This window comes from Hypanus sabinus, chromosome 8 (genome assembly GCF_030144855.1).
Source record: "Hypanus sabinus isolate sHypSab1 chromosome 8, sHypSab1.hap1, whole genome shotgun sequence".
NCBI classification, from domain to species: domain Eukaryota; kingdom Metazoa; phylum Chordata; class Chondrichthyes; order Myliobatiformes; family Dasyatidae; genus Hypanus; species Hypanus sabinus.
In genome coordinates, this window is record NC_082713.1 from 162,762,705 (window position 1) to 162,779,598 (window position 16,894).

General features: G+C 39.4%; 1 protein-coding gene across 11 annotated transcripts in view; it reads left to right on the top strand.

The window, feature by feature from the left end:
• The window catches only part of lrriq1 (leucine-rich repeats and IQ motif containing 1), a 162,385-nt gene that overhangs the window by 16,250 nt on the left and 129,241 nt on the right, over positions 1–16,894 (top strand). For all 11 annotated transcript variants that reach the window (XR_009513741.1, XR_009513740.1, XM_059978414.1 and 8 more), the window contains 5 exons: positions 2,373–2,599; positions 6,573–6,647; positions 6,944–8,164; positions 12,570–12,722; positions 14,161–14,311. Coding sequence is in view for 9 of the 11 variants with exons in the window: in XM_059978414.1 (XP_059834397.1) it covers positions 2,373–2,599; positions 6,573–6,647; positions 6,944–8,164; positions 12,570–12,722; positions 14,161–14,311 (1,827 nt within the window). In the remaining 2 variants the exon portion in view is untranslated. The remainder of the gene's footprint in view (positions 1–2,372; positions 2,600–6,572; positions 6,648–6,943; positions 8,165–12,569; positions 12,723–14,160; positions 14,312–16,894) is intronic.

The window sequence follows — 16,894 nt, forward strand, 5'->3', positions numbered from 1 at the left end:
ACATCGCAACAAAGTAATCAATTCCATCATCCAAATCATTGTCATATAACGTAAAAAGAATCTGCCCCAACACAGACCCCTGTGGAACTAGTCACTGGCAGCCAGCTTGAAAAGGCTCCCTTTATTCCCACTCTTTACCTCTTGCCAATCAGTCACTGCTTTATCCATACTTGATTTATTTCTGTAATACCATGGGCTCGTGGCCTCACGTGTGGCATCTAGTCAAAGGCCTTCTGAAAATCCAAATAGACAACATTAGCTAATTTTCCTTTGTCTATCCTGCTTGTTATTTCTTTAAAGAATTCCAACAGACTTGTCAGGCAGGATTTCCCTTGAAGAAACCATGCTGACCACAGCCTATTTCATTTATGAAAACCTACAATATTGCTGTAGTGGTAAACTGTACAATATATGAAGGAAGCATTAATCAAGCTCCTTTCATTGAGTAGTTTTCCAAGTGTATTAAGATATACTTTTTGTTGTATATACATACAAGTTTGCTGACAAACTTACTGTTGTGGGCTGTATCAAAGGGGCTGATGAATCAAAGGAAGATTGAAAACTTGGCCAAGTGGTGTAATAATCGCAACCTGTCACTCAACATCAATAAGACCAAGGAACCAATTGTAGTCGTCAGGAGCAGGAAACCAGAGTTCCATGAGTCAGTAATAATCAGAAGATCAGTGGTGGAGAGGGTCAGTAAGTTTAAATTCTTGGGTGTTACTAATTCAGAGGTTCTGTCCTGGATCCACCATATAAATATTATTGCGAAGAAAGCACCTCAGGAGTATGCAGAGTTTCGGCATGTCATCAAAAACATTGGCAAATTTCTATAGATGTGTGGCGGAAAGTGTGCTGACTGGCTGCATTGCAGCTTGGTATGGGAACACCAAAGGCTTTGAGTGGAAAATCCTACGAAAGGTAGTGGGTAAAACCCTACCAACCATTGAGCACATCTACATGAAACATTGCCGTATAAAAACATCAAAGATTTTCACCATCTGGAGGCCATGCTCTTTTATTGCTGCTGCCATTAGGTAGAAGGTACAGGTGCCTCAGGACTTACACCACCAGATTCAAGAACAGTCAGTACCCCTCAACCATCAGACATTTGAATAAAAGGGCATAACTACATTAATTTAAGGACTCTGTTAATTCATATTCATTATTTATTGCTATTTATTTATATCTACGATTATTGTTTGTTTATAGTTAACAGTTCCTGTTCTGTAGATTTGCTTAGTATGCCCACAGAAAAATAATCTCACGGTTGTATGTGGTGATGTGATGACATGTATGTACTCTCATAATAAATTCTGCATTGACTGTCTCACGGATCTCTGGTTTCCTTCTCCTGAAGTCAGTAATCATCTCCTAGGCTGACATTGAGTAAGAGGTTGTTGTTATGGCACCACTCAGCCAGATTTTCAATTTCCCTCTTACATGCTGATTCTTCACCGCCTATGATAGTGGTGTTGTTAGCAAACTAGAATAGGGTATTGGATCTGTGCTTAGCCACAGAGTCATAAGTGTGAAGTGAGTAGAGCAGGGTCTAAGCACACAGCCTTGTGGTGCATCTGTGGTGATGGAGATCATGGAGGAGATGTTGTTACCTATCTGAACTAACAGTCTTCACCATTACTAGCGTATATCAACTGCTTCCATTCCTTAGTAAATATCTTTGTGTCTTATGTGTTTTGTGTTGAATTTAAACTGTTGTCTCATGTGCAAAGCTTTGAGAGCATTTCTGTAAAACCAAATGTACCAGAGACTTGGAACGATGTTAGTTTTTTGTCTCACCTTTATAAAAGGACAGATGATTGGGGTCCAATGACACATGCTGTATTTATTGCCTCACCCAAAGAGCCTTTTACCTATTAGTTTTGTTTTTATCCTCTACAGCTTAAAAAAACTTTAAAAAAAAAATTGGGATTTCTTTTGTGACAATTATGAATACTTCAGCACCTTATACTCAATGTTTATTTATTAATTCCTATTATTTTGTCTTCATGAACTGATAATAATCTGTTATTTTTGTTTACGCTTAAGCCTGCAATATCTTTCCAGTATATTAGTTTCTTTGATGGATTTCTTGTATTTCCAGTATTTTCTTAATTGTAAAAAAATTGATCCATTGAGAAGTTGATAGGAACATGAGACAACGTAATTGAAGACTTATAAATGAAAATGTTAATTAATGATGTGAATGTAAGCATTCAATGATAAGTTCATAGAAGTTAAATTACTCTGTCATACTGGAAACTTGGCCTCAAAAGAATTGGCTATAGGTTGGACTAGCTTGAAGTCTAAAGTAAAATTATGAAAGAAAACTCACAAAGTAGACGGACACACTTTTGTTTTATTTTCTTCAGATAATGAAGATGTTATAACTTACAAATGCAAAGAAGTGGAGGAGCGCTGCCAGCTGACACTGCAGCAATGGGAAGTTGAAGAGAAAAGACTACAGAAAATCAAGCTGGCAGAGCTAATGGAACAGAGAGAAAAAGAGAAGAAGCAAGTGGAGGAGGAAGAGGAGCGAGCTAAGAGCAGGCAGAAACAATTTGTAGAAAACCTAGAGAAACTAACAGTAGAGAGGCAGGTAATTATTATCAGAACCACACACATAGCAGCTGAGGCATTATCTGCTAAGGGTAAATCAGTAGTGTTTGTACTGAAGAGGCCAGTTGAAGACTGCAAAGATACTTTTGATCATTTAGTAAGATGGACAGAGCAATGACAGATAGAATTTATTCCTGATATGTGTGAGGCAAGGCACTTTGGGGAGATTAATAACAGTAGAACATAAACAGGGACTGGTTGGGCTTTAGCAAATATTGATGAAGAAAGTCAAGTTTATTGACATTTAACTATATTCATGTATATAACATATTTAACTATATAATGTGTATAGAAATGAGAAAACTTTCTCTGAACCAGGGTGTAGAGCACATCAGTACACATGACACACATGATAACTTATGAAGGTAAGGAAACTTAGTGTATAAGTTCAAGGTTCCCAGACATTGGCAACACAGGCAGATTTAGTGGGGAAGTTGTTATTTAGGGTTTTGTTTTCATGAGATACATTTCTTTGAGTATGTCTGTTTTCAATTTATTTTCCAAGTTCCTGCCTAATGGAATTATAATTTCCCCTCACCCAGTCAAGTACTTTCCCATACTTACAGGATGCTGGAAGAACTCAGCAGGTCAGGCAGCATCCGTGAGAAAAGAATAGCCAATGTTTCAGGCCGAGAACCTTCATCAGGAATGGTGGGGAAGAGAAGGCCGAAGCCATACTTTCCCATACTGTCTGCTCCTGTCAATGTTCAAAGCAATGCTAAAGATCAAGGAATTGTGGTTGCTGTCTCTGAAATGCTTGCACACTGAGAGATCTGTTAGCTGACCAGGTTCATGGCCTTCCTCTAGTTGCCCTGTCCACACATTGTGTCAGGAGTCCTTCCTGAACAGATCTTACAAATTCTGCCCTATCTAAACCTCTTGCACTAAGGAGGTACCAATGAATATTAGGGAAGTTGAAATCACCCATAACAATAACTTTAATTTGTGCACTTTTCCAAAATCTGCCTACTAATCTGTTCTCAGTGCCTTTGTTGCTATTGGGCATCCTATAGAATACTTCCAGTGGAATGATTGCTCTTTTCCTGTTCCAGACTTCTATCCACACTGACTTAGTAGATGATCCTTCCAGAATGTTCTCTCTTTCTGCAGCTGTCTTAATAGCCATGATTTGCACTGACACTCCCCCACCTCTTTTATGTCCTTCTTCCTGTCCCTTTTGAAATAAACTCCAGAGCATCCAGTAATTGTTCCTGTGCTGTGACACCCAAATCTCTGTAATGGCATCATGCCGTAGTTCTATGTAGTGATCCAAATGAATCACCCTTTTTCTTGATACTTCCCATGTTAAACAGATTTCAAGCCATACAACTAACTGCATTTATACCCTACCTGCTGCCTATTCTTCCTCATCGAATACATTGCATTTACCTTTACCAAACTGTTCTATCACTGTGTTCTTCCCATCGCTCTGCCAATTTAATTTAAACCCTCCGCAACAGCTCCAACAAGCCTGCCTGTTGGACCCTCGCAAGCTCAGACGTAATCTGGCCATTTTGTACAGATTATAACTTCCCCAGAAGAGATCCCAATGATCCACAAATCTACCCCTTGCACCAATTCTTCAGCCACACATTCAATTGCTGCATCATCCTACTCTTGCTCTCCCCGACACGATGCAGGCAGCATTGCAGAGAATTTGTCTTTGAAGTCCTGCTTTTTAGTTTCCTTCGGAGTTTCCTATGTTTGCTTCAGGACCTTATTCCCCTTCCCAGCTATGTTGTTGTTACCAAGATGTATCATGACATAGCTAGATTACAGTTGCATCAGCAATAGTTTTATAAATGTCTTTGTTTTACTGCTAATTCCTGTGTCACACCTGTACATGTAGGTAAAAAGACAGGTTTTTGCATAACAGTGTTGTGAGAAGGGGTGCAATTGATGGAGAAGGAAGTTCATATCAGGGAAATTTAGAGGAATCAGTCCATCCAGAATGCTGAAAAGGGAGGATGTTGAGGAAAAGATATGATGGTGTTTGAATCTCATCGAAGGTAATAAAGTTACGGAAAAAGATCTATTGAAATAGTATCTGATGAAATATAAACCCACTGATCCTCATAGATACTGGAATAAACCCACTGACTCTCACAGCTATCTTGATTATACCTCTGCCCACCCTTTCACTTGCGAAAATGCCAACTCCTTCTCTCAGTTACGTATCCGCCACATCTGCTCTCAGGATGGGGCTTTTCGTTCCAGAAATACTGAGGTGTCTTCCTCCTTCAAAGAAAGAGGCTTCCCTTCCTCTACCATCAATGCTGCCCTCACTTCCATCTCTTCCATTTTCCACACATCTGCCCTCATGTCATCTTCCTGCTTCCATACCAGGGATGGGGTTCCTCTTGTCCTCACCTAACATCCCACTAGCCTCTGTGTCCAGCACATCATTCTCCTTAATTTTTGCCATCTCCAGCAGGAACTCACCACCAAGCACATCTTTTCTTCCCACATCACTTTCTGCTTTCTGCAGGGATCACTCTCTATGCAACTCCTTTGTCCACTTGTCCCTCTTCATCACTGATCTCCCTTCTGGTACTTATCCTTACAAGTGGAACAAGTGCCATGCTTGCTACCATTCAGGGTCCCAAATGTCCTTCCAGGTGAGGTGACATTTCACCTGTGAGTCTACTGGATTCAGTGCTTTATATCGGTGAGATGCAACGTAGATTGAGAGACTACTGCACCGAACACTGTCGCTCTGTCCGCCAGATAAAGCAGGATCTCCCATTTCTATTCTACTTCCTACTAACATTCCGAATTGTCAGTCCTTGGGTTTCTCTACTGCTTAGTGAGGCCATACTAAGGTTGGAGGAGGAACACCTTGTATTCCATTTGGGCAGCCTAATGGCATGAACGCCATAGCCTAAACTTGATGACATGAACTATGATTTCTTGAACTTCTGGTAATTACCCCCCCCCCCCCCCCACTTCACCTTTCCCCATGCCTGTTTCTGTCTCTCACTTCATCTCCTTATCTGCCATCACCTCTCTGTGGTGCTCCTCCCCTTTCCCTTTCTTCCATGATCTGCTATCCTCTCGAATCAGACCCTCCCCTTCTCCGCCCCTTTATCTCTTTCACCAATCAACTTCCCAGCTCTTTACTTCACCCCTCCCCTTTTCCCAGTTTCACCTATCACCTGCCACCATGTACTTCTTCCTCCCCTCCCCCTACCTTCTGCATCTGACTTCTCTTCCTTTCCAGTCCTGATGAAGGGTCTTGGCCTGAAATGTTGATTTTTTTTCTTTCCATAAGAGCTGCCTGGCCTGCTGAATTCCTCCAGCATTTTGTGTGTGTTGTTGAAATAGAAGATAAGGAATAGGTAGAAAAAAGATTAGAGTAGAAGGCTGAGAAATAGAGGCCCATGATAAATTCACGGCTAAAGGAAAGAGATAAAGTTGTGCATAAGAGAAAACAATGAGGCATATCAAAAGCTCTATTGTGTAATGTCTTGTCATCAGAAAAGATATCTCAGAGAAACTGGGAGAATGGAATGGAGAAATAGAATTAATATTTCAGTCCAATACTCCTCATTTTGCAGTGTGGGAAAATTCTCCAAGAGAAAGAGTAGGCCCCATATTGAGGGGTGGCCTTTGATGGGTGTTTAATATTTCAAAATATTTTAAGTGACTGCTATTTTCAGTGCACACTCCATTCCTTGATATTGCAAGAAGTGAAGTAAATGGGATAAGCACCATCAGTGATGTAACAAATTTCTGTGTGTTAACAAATTTCACGACACATGCAGGTGATAAACCTGATTCTGATGTAATCTGAGGTTGTAAAATCATTTACCTCTTTGGTATTTTCAGCTGACTGTGGTTGCAAGTATCTTTTTAACACTGTAAGAGTACAATGGTCTTATTACTTACTTATGGTATGCAATCTGTTATCTGCCTAATACGTAGTACATTACAATTTTGTGTATTTTACATAGGAACAGCAGGCTAAACTGGAAAAGAAAATCAAACAGAACCAGGAGGCTTTGACAAAAGAGTTAAAACATCATGAGGTGAGGAATGTTTGAATCTTTGTAAATAAGAAGGAAGCAAGTATGGTTCATTTAGTTCTTTCTATCATGATCCCAATTTAAATGCAGTGAAGTATCTCATCCAGTACTGGATTAAAATATAAGGAATAGGAGCTGGAGTAGATGATGTGATCCCTTGAGCCTTTTTCTTTTGCTTTTCAGCCATTACTTGTCTTTGACCTCAACTCCACATTTTTATTCATTCACCCCATTGTTTCAATTGGGTCAAGTTATATTTTTACAAACATGAATATTTGTTTGATGTTTTGAATTCCTAGGCACTCATACAATCACTGCAAATGAAACTGGACGAAGAGCGAAGAATCTTTGAAGAGCAGCAGGACAAAGAGAGGAAACGAGTGGAAGAGCTGCGTTACAGAGCAGCCACAACGATTCAGGCAAGATTTCGGACATTTTTAACACTTAAAAAGTATTTTCCAATACTGAAGGAGAAACAGGATGAAAGGAAGAGAAGAGAAGACCTCCAGCTCAAGATGGCTCAAGAAAGGAAAGACTTTGAAGAGAAAATTAAAAAAAAACTACAAGAACAGAGCCGAGTTGAACAGGAGGAAACAAAAAAGCAGGAAGAGGCTGAACGGCTGCAAAGGGAGGAGCAGAAACAAAGACGGATTGAGTACGAAAAGAAAAAGGAGCAGGAACGACAGAGGTTAGAAAAGGAGAAACAAATGAGAGTGAAAAATCTACAAGAAGAGGAGAAACAAAAAGAACTGCAAAAAAAGAAAAAGGAAGAAGAACAAAAGGAAGCAGAAGAAAAGTTGCTGAAAGAAAAAACGAATGAGTGCATGGAACAAACAGAGGAAAAAACTGAGAAGAAAGTTGTGCTGCAGCTACTCGAAGAAGTTCCTGCTACTTCCAGCATGAAGGAGAATGAAACCTTCAAATACAATGATAATGTGTATGTTCATATGAATGAAAATATATGTTTGCCTTCTAATACACGGGACAACTCTCCCATAAATCCCAGTAAAATTGAAGGTCAGAGTACAGCTGCAAGAGCTTCATATGCAAAAGTAGAAAAGAAACTACCAGCTGAAGAGGTCATGGAAAGTAAAACAGCAAATACTCTTACCATTGAATCCAATGTCATAGTACCCCAAAATAACATACTGCAAGAAGTTATTCCTTATACAGTTGCAGACACATTCCCTGGTAAACTATCAGGTGATAGTCAATCAGTATTAAATAATAGTGAAGACAAGCTACGAAGTGAAGCTCAGATTGCTGCTGATGAACTAATTGAAAACATGGATGTTAGTTTTCAGAATGCTTTCACCAGAGAGCTTGCTCTTCCTGATCACCTTGAGCAAAAGAGATTACATTGGATGAAAACATGTATTCCCTGGTCCAAAATATTCAATGAAAACAAGAAAAAGAAAGTGAAGCAACAAGTGAAACTTCGGAGTAATCCGGTCAGCAGACTGCCCACGCTGAGTCCTGAAGCAATATTGCGCTCGGGTGTTTGGACCTCACTTCAGCAGGTATGTGCTTATTTTATTGTTGCCTGACTTTGAAAATGCTGAGTTATTATAAATATTTTTTACAATCAGTTTGCCAGTCTCATTTTGCCACATGCTACTTGGTTGACAAGTGCTTTCAAGTTGAACTTTTGGGGAAATTTTCCTCTGGTTTTACTTTACTCTTAATATTAACATATTGCTGTATAACACATTAAGGTGGATTGTGCTCATCTGCTGCTGCATTAGCTTGTGATGAGGAACTGCTGTGTGTTTGTTCTTTCAGAAACAGTTCCAGGACAACACCCCATGCACCATCAATATGCAGGTCATGTCACTCGGAGACTTGGCTATATTGTTGTTTGTGTGACTGTATGTCTTTCTGCTAAAATAACTATATGTACTATGTGTGACTGTTGGTGCTGTGTTTTGCGCCTTGTCCCTGGAGGAACACTGTTTCATTTGGCTGTATTCGAACTTATGGTTGAATGACAAGTATACTTGAATATATTTTGCCTCTGTAAGGGAGCTCACTGAGTGAAAAATTAAGGTAGTAAGTTCATGTTGACTCACTCTTAGAGCAGAGAATGAAGGGATCATGTACAGGTAGAAGAGACTTAGTCTAATTTGCCCTCATGTTCTGTCCAGACATTGTGGGTAGAAGGGCCTGTTTGTGTTGCACTGTTCCATGTTCTAACAGACTATTGGTAAGAATGACCAAATATAATCCTGAATTACCACACAGCTGTAATATTACACTATATGTGGATTTCCTACAGTAATTTCCAAGAAATAATAATCTGAAGAGTAAAAACAAACCCTGTTGACTCTCAAGTATCCTCATGCCTATTGTACTGAATACATGGCTGAAAGTGGCAAACTCCCCAATTGTTATCTTAACGTTTGCTCTGATGCTCTTCAGCCAAATCCTGATATTTCCTCAGGCCACTCTCAGTACCCTCCCAAATATCAGCCAGACCACTGTCTTAATACAGCTCTCAGTAGAGAGTGGCTAGGCCATCTACCATTGAGCAGCAGGTACAGAAGCCTAAAGTCCAACATTATCAGGTTCAGGAACCCTGCAACCATCGGACTTCTGAACCGGCGTGGATAGCTTCAATCACTACTGCTCTGAATTGATTCTATGACCTGCAGACTTACTTTAAAGCAGGGGTTCCCAACTTGTTTTATGCCATGGACCCTTATCTTTGACCGAGGAGTTCATGGACCCCAGGTTGGGAACCTCTGCTTTAAAGAAATCTCTACAACTCCTGTCCTCAGTTCTTTTTTTTTGTTTGCACAGTTTGTCTTTTGCACATTGGTTGCTAATCAGTCTTTGTTACGCTCTGTTTTTTTTGTAAATTCTATTGTATTTCTTTTTTCCCATAAATATCTTCAAGGAAATGAGTCTCAATGTAATATATAGTGACAAATGCATACTTCAGTAATAAATTTACTTTGAACCTTTGAGGAGAAAATTGTAAGAGGTCTCCGAGGATGTAAGTGCAATCTATGAACACCCATGCTTTAAGAAGCTGGCAGTGGCAGCGATTGTCTGAGATCAGCCTGTGTGCTTTTGTATGACGGGTGATTGATAAGTTCGTGGCCTAAAGTAGAAGGAGTCAATTTTAGAAAACATAGCACATTTATTTTTCAACATAGTCCCCCTCCTACATTTACGCATTTAGTCCAGTGGTCGTGGAGCATATGGGTCTTGGACCTCCAGAAAGTGTCCACAGCAGGGGTGATTGATAAGTTCATGGCCTAAGGTAGAAGGAGATGAGTTATACAGCTCTCGTTACATGCCCATGCAGTTCAACTCTTTGAGTGATGATGCAGAAAGTTTGAAGTTAATAACTCATCGGGGCGATTGGTAAGTTTGTGGCCAAAGGTAGAAGGAGATGAGTTATTAACTTCAAACTTTCTGCTTGATCACTCAAAGGGTTGATCTGCATGTGCATGTAATGAGGGCTGTATAACATCTCCTTCTACCTTAGGCCACGAACTTATCAATCACCCCGTTGTGGACTTTTTATGGAGGTCCAAGATCCGTATGCTCCATGACTGCTGGACTAAGTATGTAAATGTAGGAGGGGACTATGTTGAAAAATAAATGCGCTAGGTTTTCTAAAATTAACTCCTTCTACGTTAGGCCATGAACCCATCAATCACCCCTCGTAAGCTGATGGAGAAGCAGTTAAAGTTTTGACTAATGGAATAGAGATAATCACTGGTGTTCCTAATGCATCAATGGCCAGAGAAGGGCTGATTTTGAGTTCCACTATGAGAGGAGGGTAGGCGTGTGTGTGAGTGTTTGTTTGAAGTTTTATGTGGTTAGGCAGTAAGGCCTAACTTGTGGAAATGAAATTTGAAAGGATGTTGCTCACTCACAAACTTGTGATTGAACTATAGGTCCCCATGAGTATCTTTCACAAGTCAAGTTTCTGATGCTGAGATACATCCTAAGATGCACTGGGACGCATCATCAGTGATGTAACCTGGGGTCATCAAGTGCTTTGCCCCTTTCAACATCGGACACTCTCACCCAGGTGATCCAGCCAGGATTGATCAGGCTGGATCAATCCCAGCAGCATTGGTCCATGCCTCTCACCTCTTGATCCATACCCATGTGGAGGCTTGCTCAGCATCCTCTGCAATGGTCCTGATGGCCCTGTAATACCAAGGAGAGAGTAGATCTTGCACAGGGAGCAGTCAGCAAAACCTCTACAACTCACCTCTGTAGACTCACATCTTGCTCTCCACCCCTGTCTCTGGCACTGCTCTACCAGCTCCTGGTATTTGGCTTTCTTGCATTCAAACTTCTTCTCAATCTGTTCTTTGCAAGGAATTGCCAGTTCTATCGTGACCACCTGCTTTGAGGTTTCTGATAGAGTGACCATGTCAGGCCTCAGACGATGATTCAAAGCTATTGATTTATGTTAATGCAAGTGCACGAGAGCATAGAACAGTAAAGCAAAAAAACTGGCTCTTTGGTGTGCAGAGTCGTGCTGAACTAATTAGTAGTAAAATATCCAGCTAAACTAATTCCTTCTTTCATATCTATAACCTTCTGTTTGCTGCGCATTTATGTGCTGTTTATTGAACATCTCTCGAATACCTTCACCACACCTCTGGCAGCACATCCCAAGCCCTTACCAGTTCTTACAATCAACCTCCCCTGAACATGTCCTATGAAATGATTCTGTCTCATCTTGCATGCATGCCTCTGGTATTACACAGTTCAACACCAGGAAAAAGATACCAGCTCTCTACATTACCTATACTTCTCATAATTTTATTAGCCTCTGTCAGATCTCCCCTCAGCCTCTGCAACTCTAGAGAAAACAATCAAGTTGTCCAACCTCTCCTTCTAGCACATGCCTTCTAATCCAGGTCGCATCCTTTTAAATCTCTTCTGTACCCTCTGTAAAGCTTCAACATACTTCCTGTAATGGGGTGCCCAGAATTGAATGTATAATCCAGATATAGCCTATCTAAAGTCTTATAAAGTTGCAGTGTAACTTCTCAACTCTTGAACTCAGTTCTTTGACAAATAAAGGCAAGCTTGCCATATACCTTCTTTACTACCCTGTCAACCTGTGTAGCCACTTTCAGGGAGCGATGGAATTGGATTCCTCGGCACATCAACGCTGTTAAGGGATGCATACTTCGTCTGTTTCCAGAAATGAAGAACTGATATACTAATAAATATATCCTCCTAAAACTTGCTACTATCAGCAAATTCTGGTTCATTAGAATCACAATAATTAAATGCTGTATAACATCCCATAACTCATCAAAGTGGAGGCCATGATGGAAAGATGCATTCACATCCTTATAGTATAATGTATTATTAGACTAGTATATTTTGATATTTCTTAACTGAAACTTTAATAATAAAGTAGTCCTTTTGTCATGAATTTGATTTGTTGGGTTTTAAGAAGTTGCCTCAGATTATGTATGAATTTCTTTAATCTGAAAGTTGTTTGAAAATAATGGATAATTCAATTTTTATCATTAGCTGTTCAAATGTAACATTGAAGAAATTGAAATTTTATCAGTTGAAGTTTATTCAGTAAGTTTTGCTCTGCAAAATATTCCATAGTGAAATCCTATAGCCTTTTTTGTTCATTTTTTTTTCTTTGAAAATAATAAAGTTTTAACAAGTTCACGATAATTCTGGCATTGTATCATTGCCATTTGAAAAATCATATTTGTGAAGTAGGTTAATTCTTTAGCTTTGAATGTGTTTATACAGCTAGCTGACAAAATTGAACTTCAGAAGTAGGATTTCAGTTTTAATTTTGGATGTTACTTGTATGAATAAACAAACAAATAATTAAGCCATTTGAAAACTTTGGAAACAATCTAAGAGTATGTTTGATACCAGATAGTTTTTGGTATAATGAAATACTTTTCTCTAATGTAGGTTACAACTGTTACTCTTCAAGATTTGCCTGGTTGTAGCCTATCCACCCTTTCACAGTGTCCAAGACTGAAGTCACTAATACTTCGAAACTGTCAACTAGAGACATTAGAGGGTGTCAATGATTGCAAAGGTTTACAGTATATAGATGTACAGGTAAAAAAATAATTTGCTGTTGAATAACTATTGATTTATTCTAACTGTAATTGCATTCTTCTTGCATCATTGTTCCCACTCATTTATCAAAATCTCAATTAAGTACACTTATAAAAGTTAACAAAATATGAGATGTCCATTATCACACTTTTGGTTGTTAGATTAAACATCACATTAAAATTGCTTCAATAATTATTAATCAAGCAATGATTACAAAAAAGAGGTAACTATTTATAAAGTCATGGAAAAGTACTGCACAGAAACAAGCCTTTCGGCCCATCTAGTCTGTGCCTGACCATTTAAACTGTCGACTTCCATCGACCTGCACTGGGACTACAACCCTCCGTATCCCTACCATTCATGTACCTATCCAAACTTACCTTAAATGTTGAAATTGAGATCGCATGCACCACTTCAGCTGGCAGCTTGTTCCACACTCTCATGAACCTTTGAGTGAAGTTGTTTATCCTCATGTTCCACTTTAAACTGTTTATTTTTCACCCTTAATCCATTACCTCTAGTTGCCATCCCACCCAACTTCAGTAGAAAAAGCCTGCTTGCATTTACCGTATCTATACCCTTCGTAATATTGTATACTTCTATCAAATCTCCTCTATAATATTTTTGGATTATTTCTTTTTATCTGTTTTTTTATGACCAAAGATGATGCTGGGCATTTAGGAGAATATTAGACCATTATTTTCTCATTCTTCACTAATTAGCTTGTAATTTACCTTGGGATGTTCCTGTTTTAAACAAAAGCATTCTTCTAGTTTATCTAATTTTGGTTTTAAAGGGGCAGTCATGTTATTTGTTGCACCATTTTGGCAATGGCTAATTTTTTCTCAAGGCTATCTCAATTGTAGAGAAAGGACTGTCCAGATATTAACCGCCTCCTCCTTGTTTGACCAACTGTACATGACATCTCTGATAACAACGTGTTGTAAGAAGCACATTACTTCAGTCAAATTTATTCAAAATCATTTCATGCACAAGGGGAATTAGAGACAATGTTGCTGCTACTCGTTTTAAATTCACTGGTTTGTAAGACTATAATTATAAAGCAAACATCACTTTAATGACAATCATATCAAGGAAAATTGTTAGGTACTACTAGTTGCTAAGGTACTAAAATATTTAAATTTAATTGTAGTGCAATCCCCTTCCTAAAAGCAGATGGTTAAACAAATTTTTGCTGACTTATTTAAGGTTGAAATGAATAGTACTCAAATTGGCTCAAATTTCTAAATGCCTTCTGATTTGTTGAGGAGCAAAAAGACCATATTCTCACCAAAATTCCTGTGAATTAATACTACATTGACTATTATCTACCCCTCTAAAGCATAACAGTAAATTACCCTTAAAATATGCAGTTATTATGACAAACATAAATGTACAATTTTAAATTATATCCAAAATCTTTTTCTTGTCTACATAGAAAAATAACATCAAAAATATCCATGGCCTTGAATTGGAGGATCTCTGTGTTCTTCTGCTCAGTCATAATCAGATCACCTCTCTGCATGGTCTGGAGAAATGCAGCAGCCTACGCATCTTTGAATTATCATACAATAACATCACTCGGATAGGTGGGCAAGTGACAGCTGCAAACTTCTGGGTTTACTTGGAAAGTGTTTTTCACTTGATTAAATTGTTTTATCAGTGGACATTCTGAATTAGTTACTCTGCTTGTCTTTCCAGTATGTTAATCTTGGTGAGCTAGGCTGCCAACATTTGGATCTCAAGAAGTAGGGACAGGATGTTAGTGGGGCTTGTTGAGATCTTATCCAGTCACATATGTGTTCCTTTTGCTTTGATCTTCTGAATACCTGCTGGCCATCATCTCCACCACTGGCTGTGGTGCAGTGTTAGCATTCATTTCAAGAGGACCAGAATATAAAAGCAAGGCTGTAATGTTGAGGCTTTGTGAAGCACTTGTTAGGCCTCACTTGGAGTATTGTGAGCAATTTTGGGTCCCTTTTCTTAGAAAGGATGTGCTGAAACTGGAGAGAGTTCAAAGGAAATTCACAAAAATGATTCCAAGATTGAACAGCTTCTCATATGAACAGTGTTTGATGGCTTTGAGCCCAAATTCAGTAGAATTCAGAAGAATGAAGGGTGACCTCATTGAAGCCTATCTAATGGTGAAAGGTCTTGATAGGGTGGATGTGGAGAGGATGTTTTTTATGATGAGAGAGTCTAAGATAAGAGGATACAGAATGGAAGGGTGTCCCTTTAGAATGGAGATGAGGAGGAATTTCTTTAGCCAGAGAGTGGCAAATCTGTGCAGTTCTTTGCCACAAGCAGCTGTGGAGGTCAAGTCATTGGGTATATATAAGGCAGTGATTGATAGATTCTTTACTGATTAGGGCATGAAGGGATGCGGGGAGAAGGCAGGAGATTGGGGCTGAGAGGAAAAATGGACGAGCCATAATGAAATGGCAGAACAGACTTGATGGGCCAAATGGCCTAATTCTGCTCCTATATCTTATGGCCTTATAAGAAATTATTTGAAGAGATGGAGGTGTCCAGGTGTAGTGTTTGATCAACCTCCTGGCTCACCTGCCCCACATGATATAACGTAGTGGTGCAGTCACTGGCGATCCAGGCAGCATTAACAGTGAATTGGTGCATCTGATTTGCTGAATGCTAGGAGACCTGTCTAGGTCTATGAGATGCAAGTAAATTTACAGTCACAATTTGACCTGCCCTCTCGCCTGGGATCTACCTGATCTGTGCTCATTACCCAACCTTCTCTTCCATGCTCCAAACCTGGTTTAAGACCTTAGTGCCCTGTATTATGACCTACAGTCAGACCTGGCATTGCTTGAGGCACTGATATCTCAGGTGACCTAACCTGAACATCAGAGGATAGGGCATAAAGTAAATTTGTCAGCAATAAATAAATGCAAGAAAGTCTGTGGATGCTGGAAATCCAGAGCAACACACAGAAAATGCTGGAGGAACTCAGCAGGAAAGACAGCATCTAGAAAAATAAATAAACAGTTGCTATATCAGGCTGAGACCCTTCTTCAGGACTGGAAAGGAAGGGGGACGATACCAGATTTTAAAAGATGACAAGCTTGAAAGTGATAGCTGAAGCCAGGTAGGTGGGACATGTAAATGGCTGGAGAAGAAGGAATGTGATAGGAATGGAGAGTGGACTATGGGAGAAAGGGAAGAAGGAAGGGCACCAGAGGTTGTGACAGGCAAGTGAGGAGAAGAGGTAAAAGGCCAGAGTAGGGAACAGAAGAAGGGAGAAGTGAAAGTGGAAAAAAAACTCGAAGGAGAATTCAATATTCATGCTATCCGTTTGGAGGCTACTTAGAAGATGAGATGTTGCTTCTTCACCCTGAGAGTGGCCTCATTGTGGCAGAAAATGAGGACATGGACTGGCATGTCAGAAAGGGAATGGGGATAGGAATTAAAATGGCCACTGGGAAATTCTGTTTTTGGTGAATGGAGCAGAAATGCAAGGGAAAATGGTCCCCTAATTTATATTGCCTGTAAAAAGTATCTACCCCCTTTGGAAGTTCTTATGTTATTGTTTTCCAGTATTGAATCACAGTGATTTAATTTGGCTTTTTGACAATGATCAACAGAAAGACTTTTGCATATCAAAGCGAAAACAGATCTCTACAAAGTGATTTTAATTACAAATGTAAAACACAAAATAATTGATTGCTTAAACTATTCACTCCCCTTTAAAATGACACACCAAATCATCACTGGTGCATTCAATGGTTTTGGAAGTCACATAATTAGTTAAATGGCAATCTTTTTGGAGACTTGTGTGCAGTCAAGGTGTTTCAATTGATTGTAGTAAAAATACTCCTGTATCTGGAAAGTCCAACTGATAGTGAATCAGTATCCCAGCAAAAAATGAGACAATGAAGAGAGAACACCCAAGCAACTCTGAGAAAGGTTATAGAAAAACACAAGTCAGGAAATGGATACAAGAAAATTTCCAAGTCGCTGAATATCCCTTGGAGTACAGTTAAGTCAATCATCAAGAAGTGGAAAGAATATGGCCCAGCTGTGAATCTACCTAGAGCTGGCCATCTTCAAAAAACTGAGTGACCATGAAAGAAGGGGACTAGTGAGGGAGTCCACCAAGAAACCTATGACAACTCTGGAGGAGTTACAAGTTTCAGTGGCTGAGATGGGAGAAA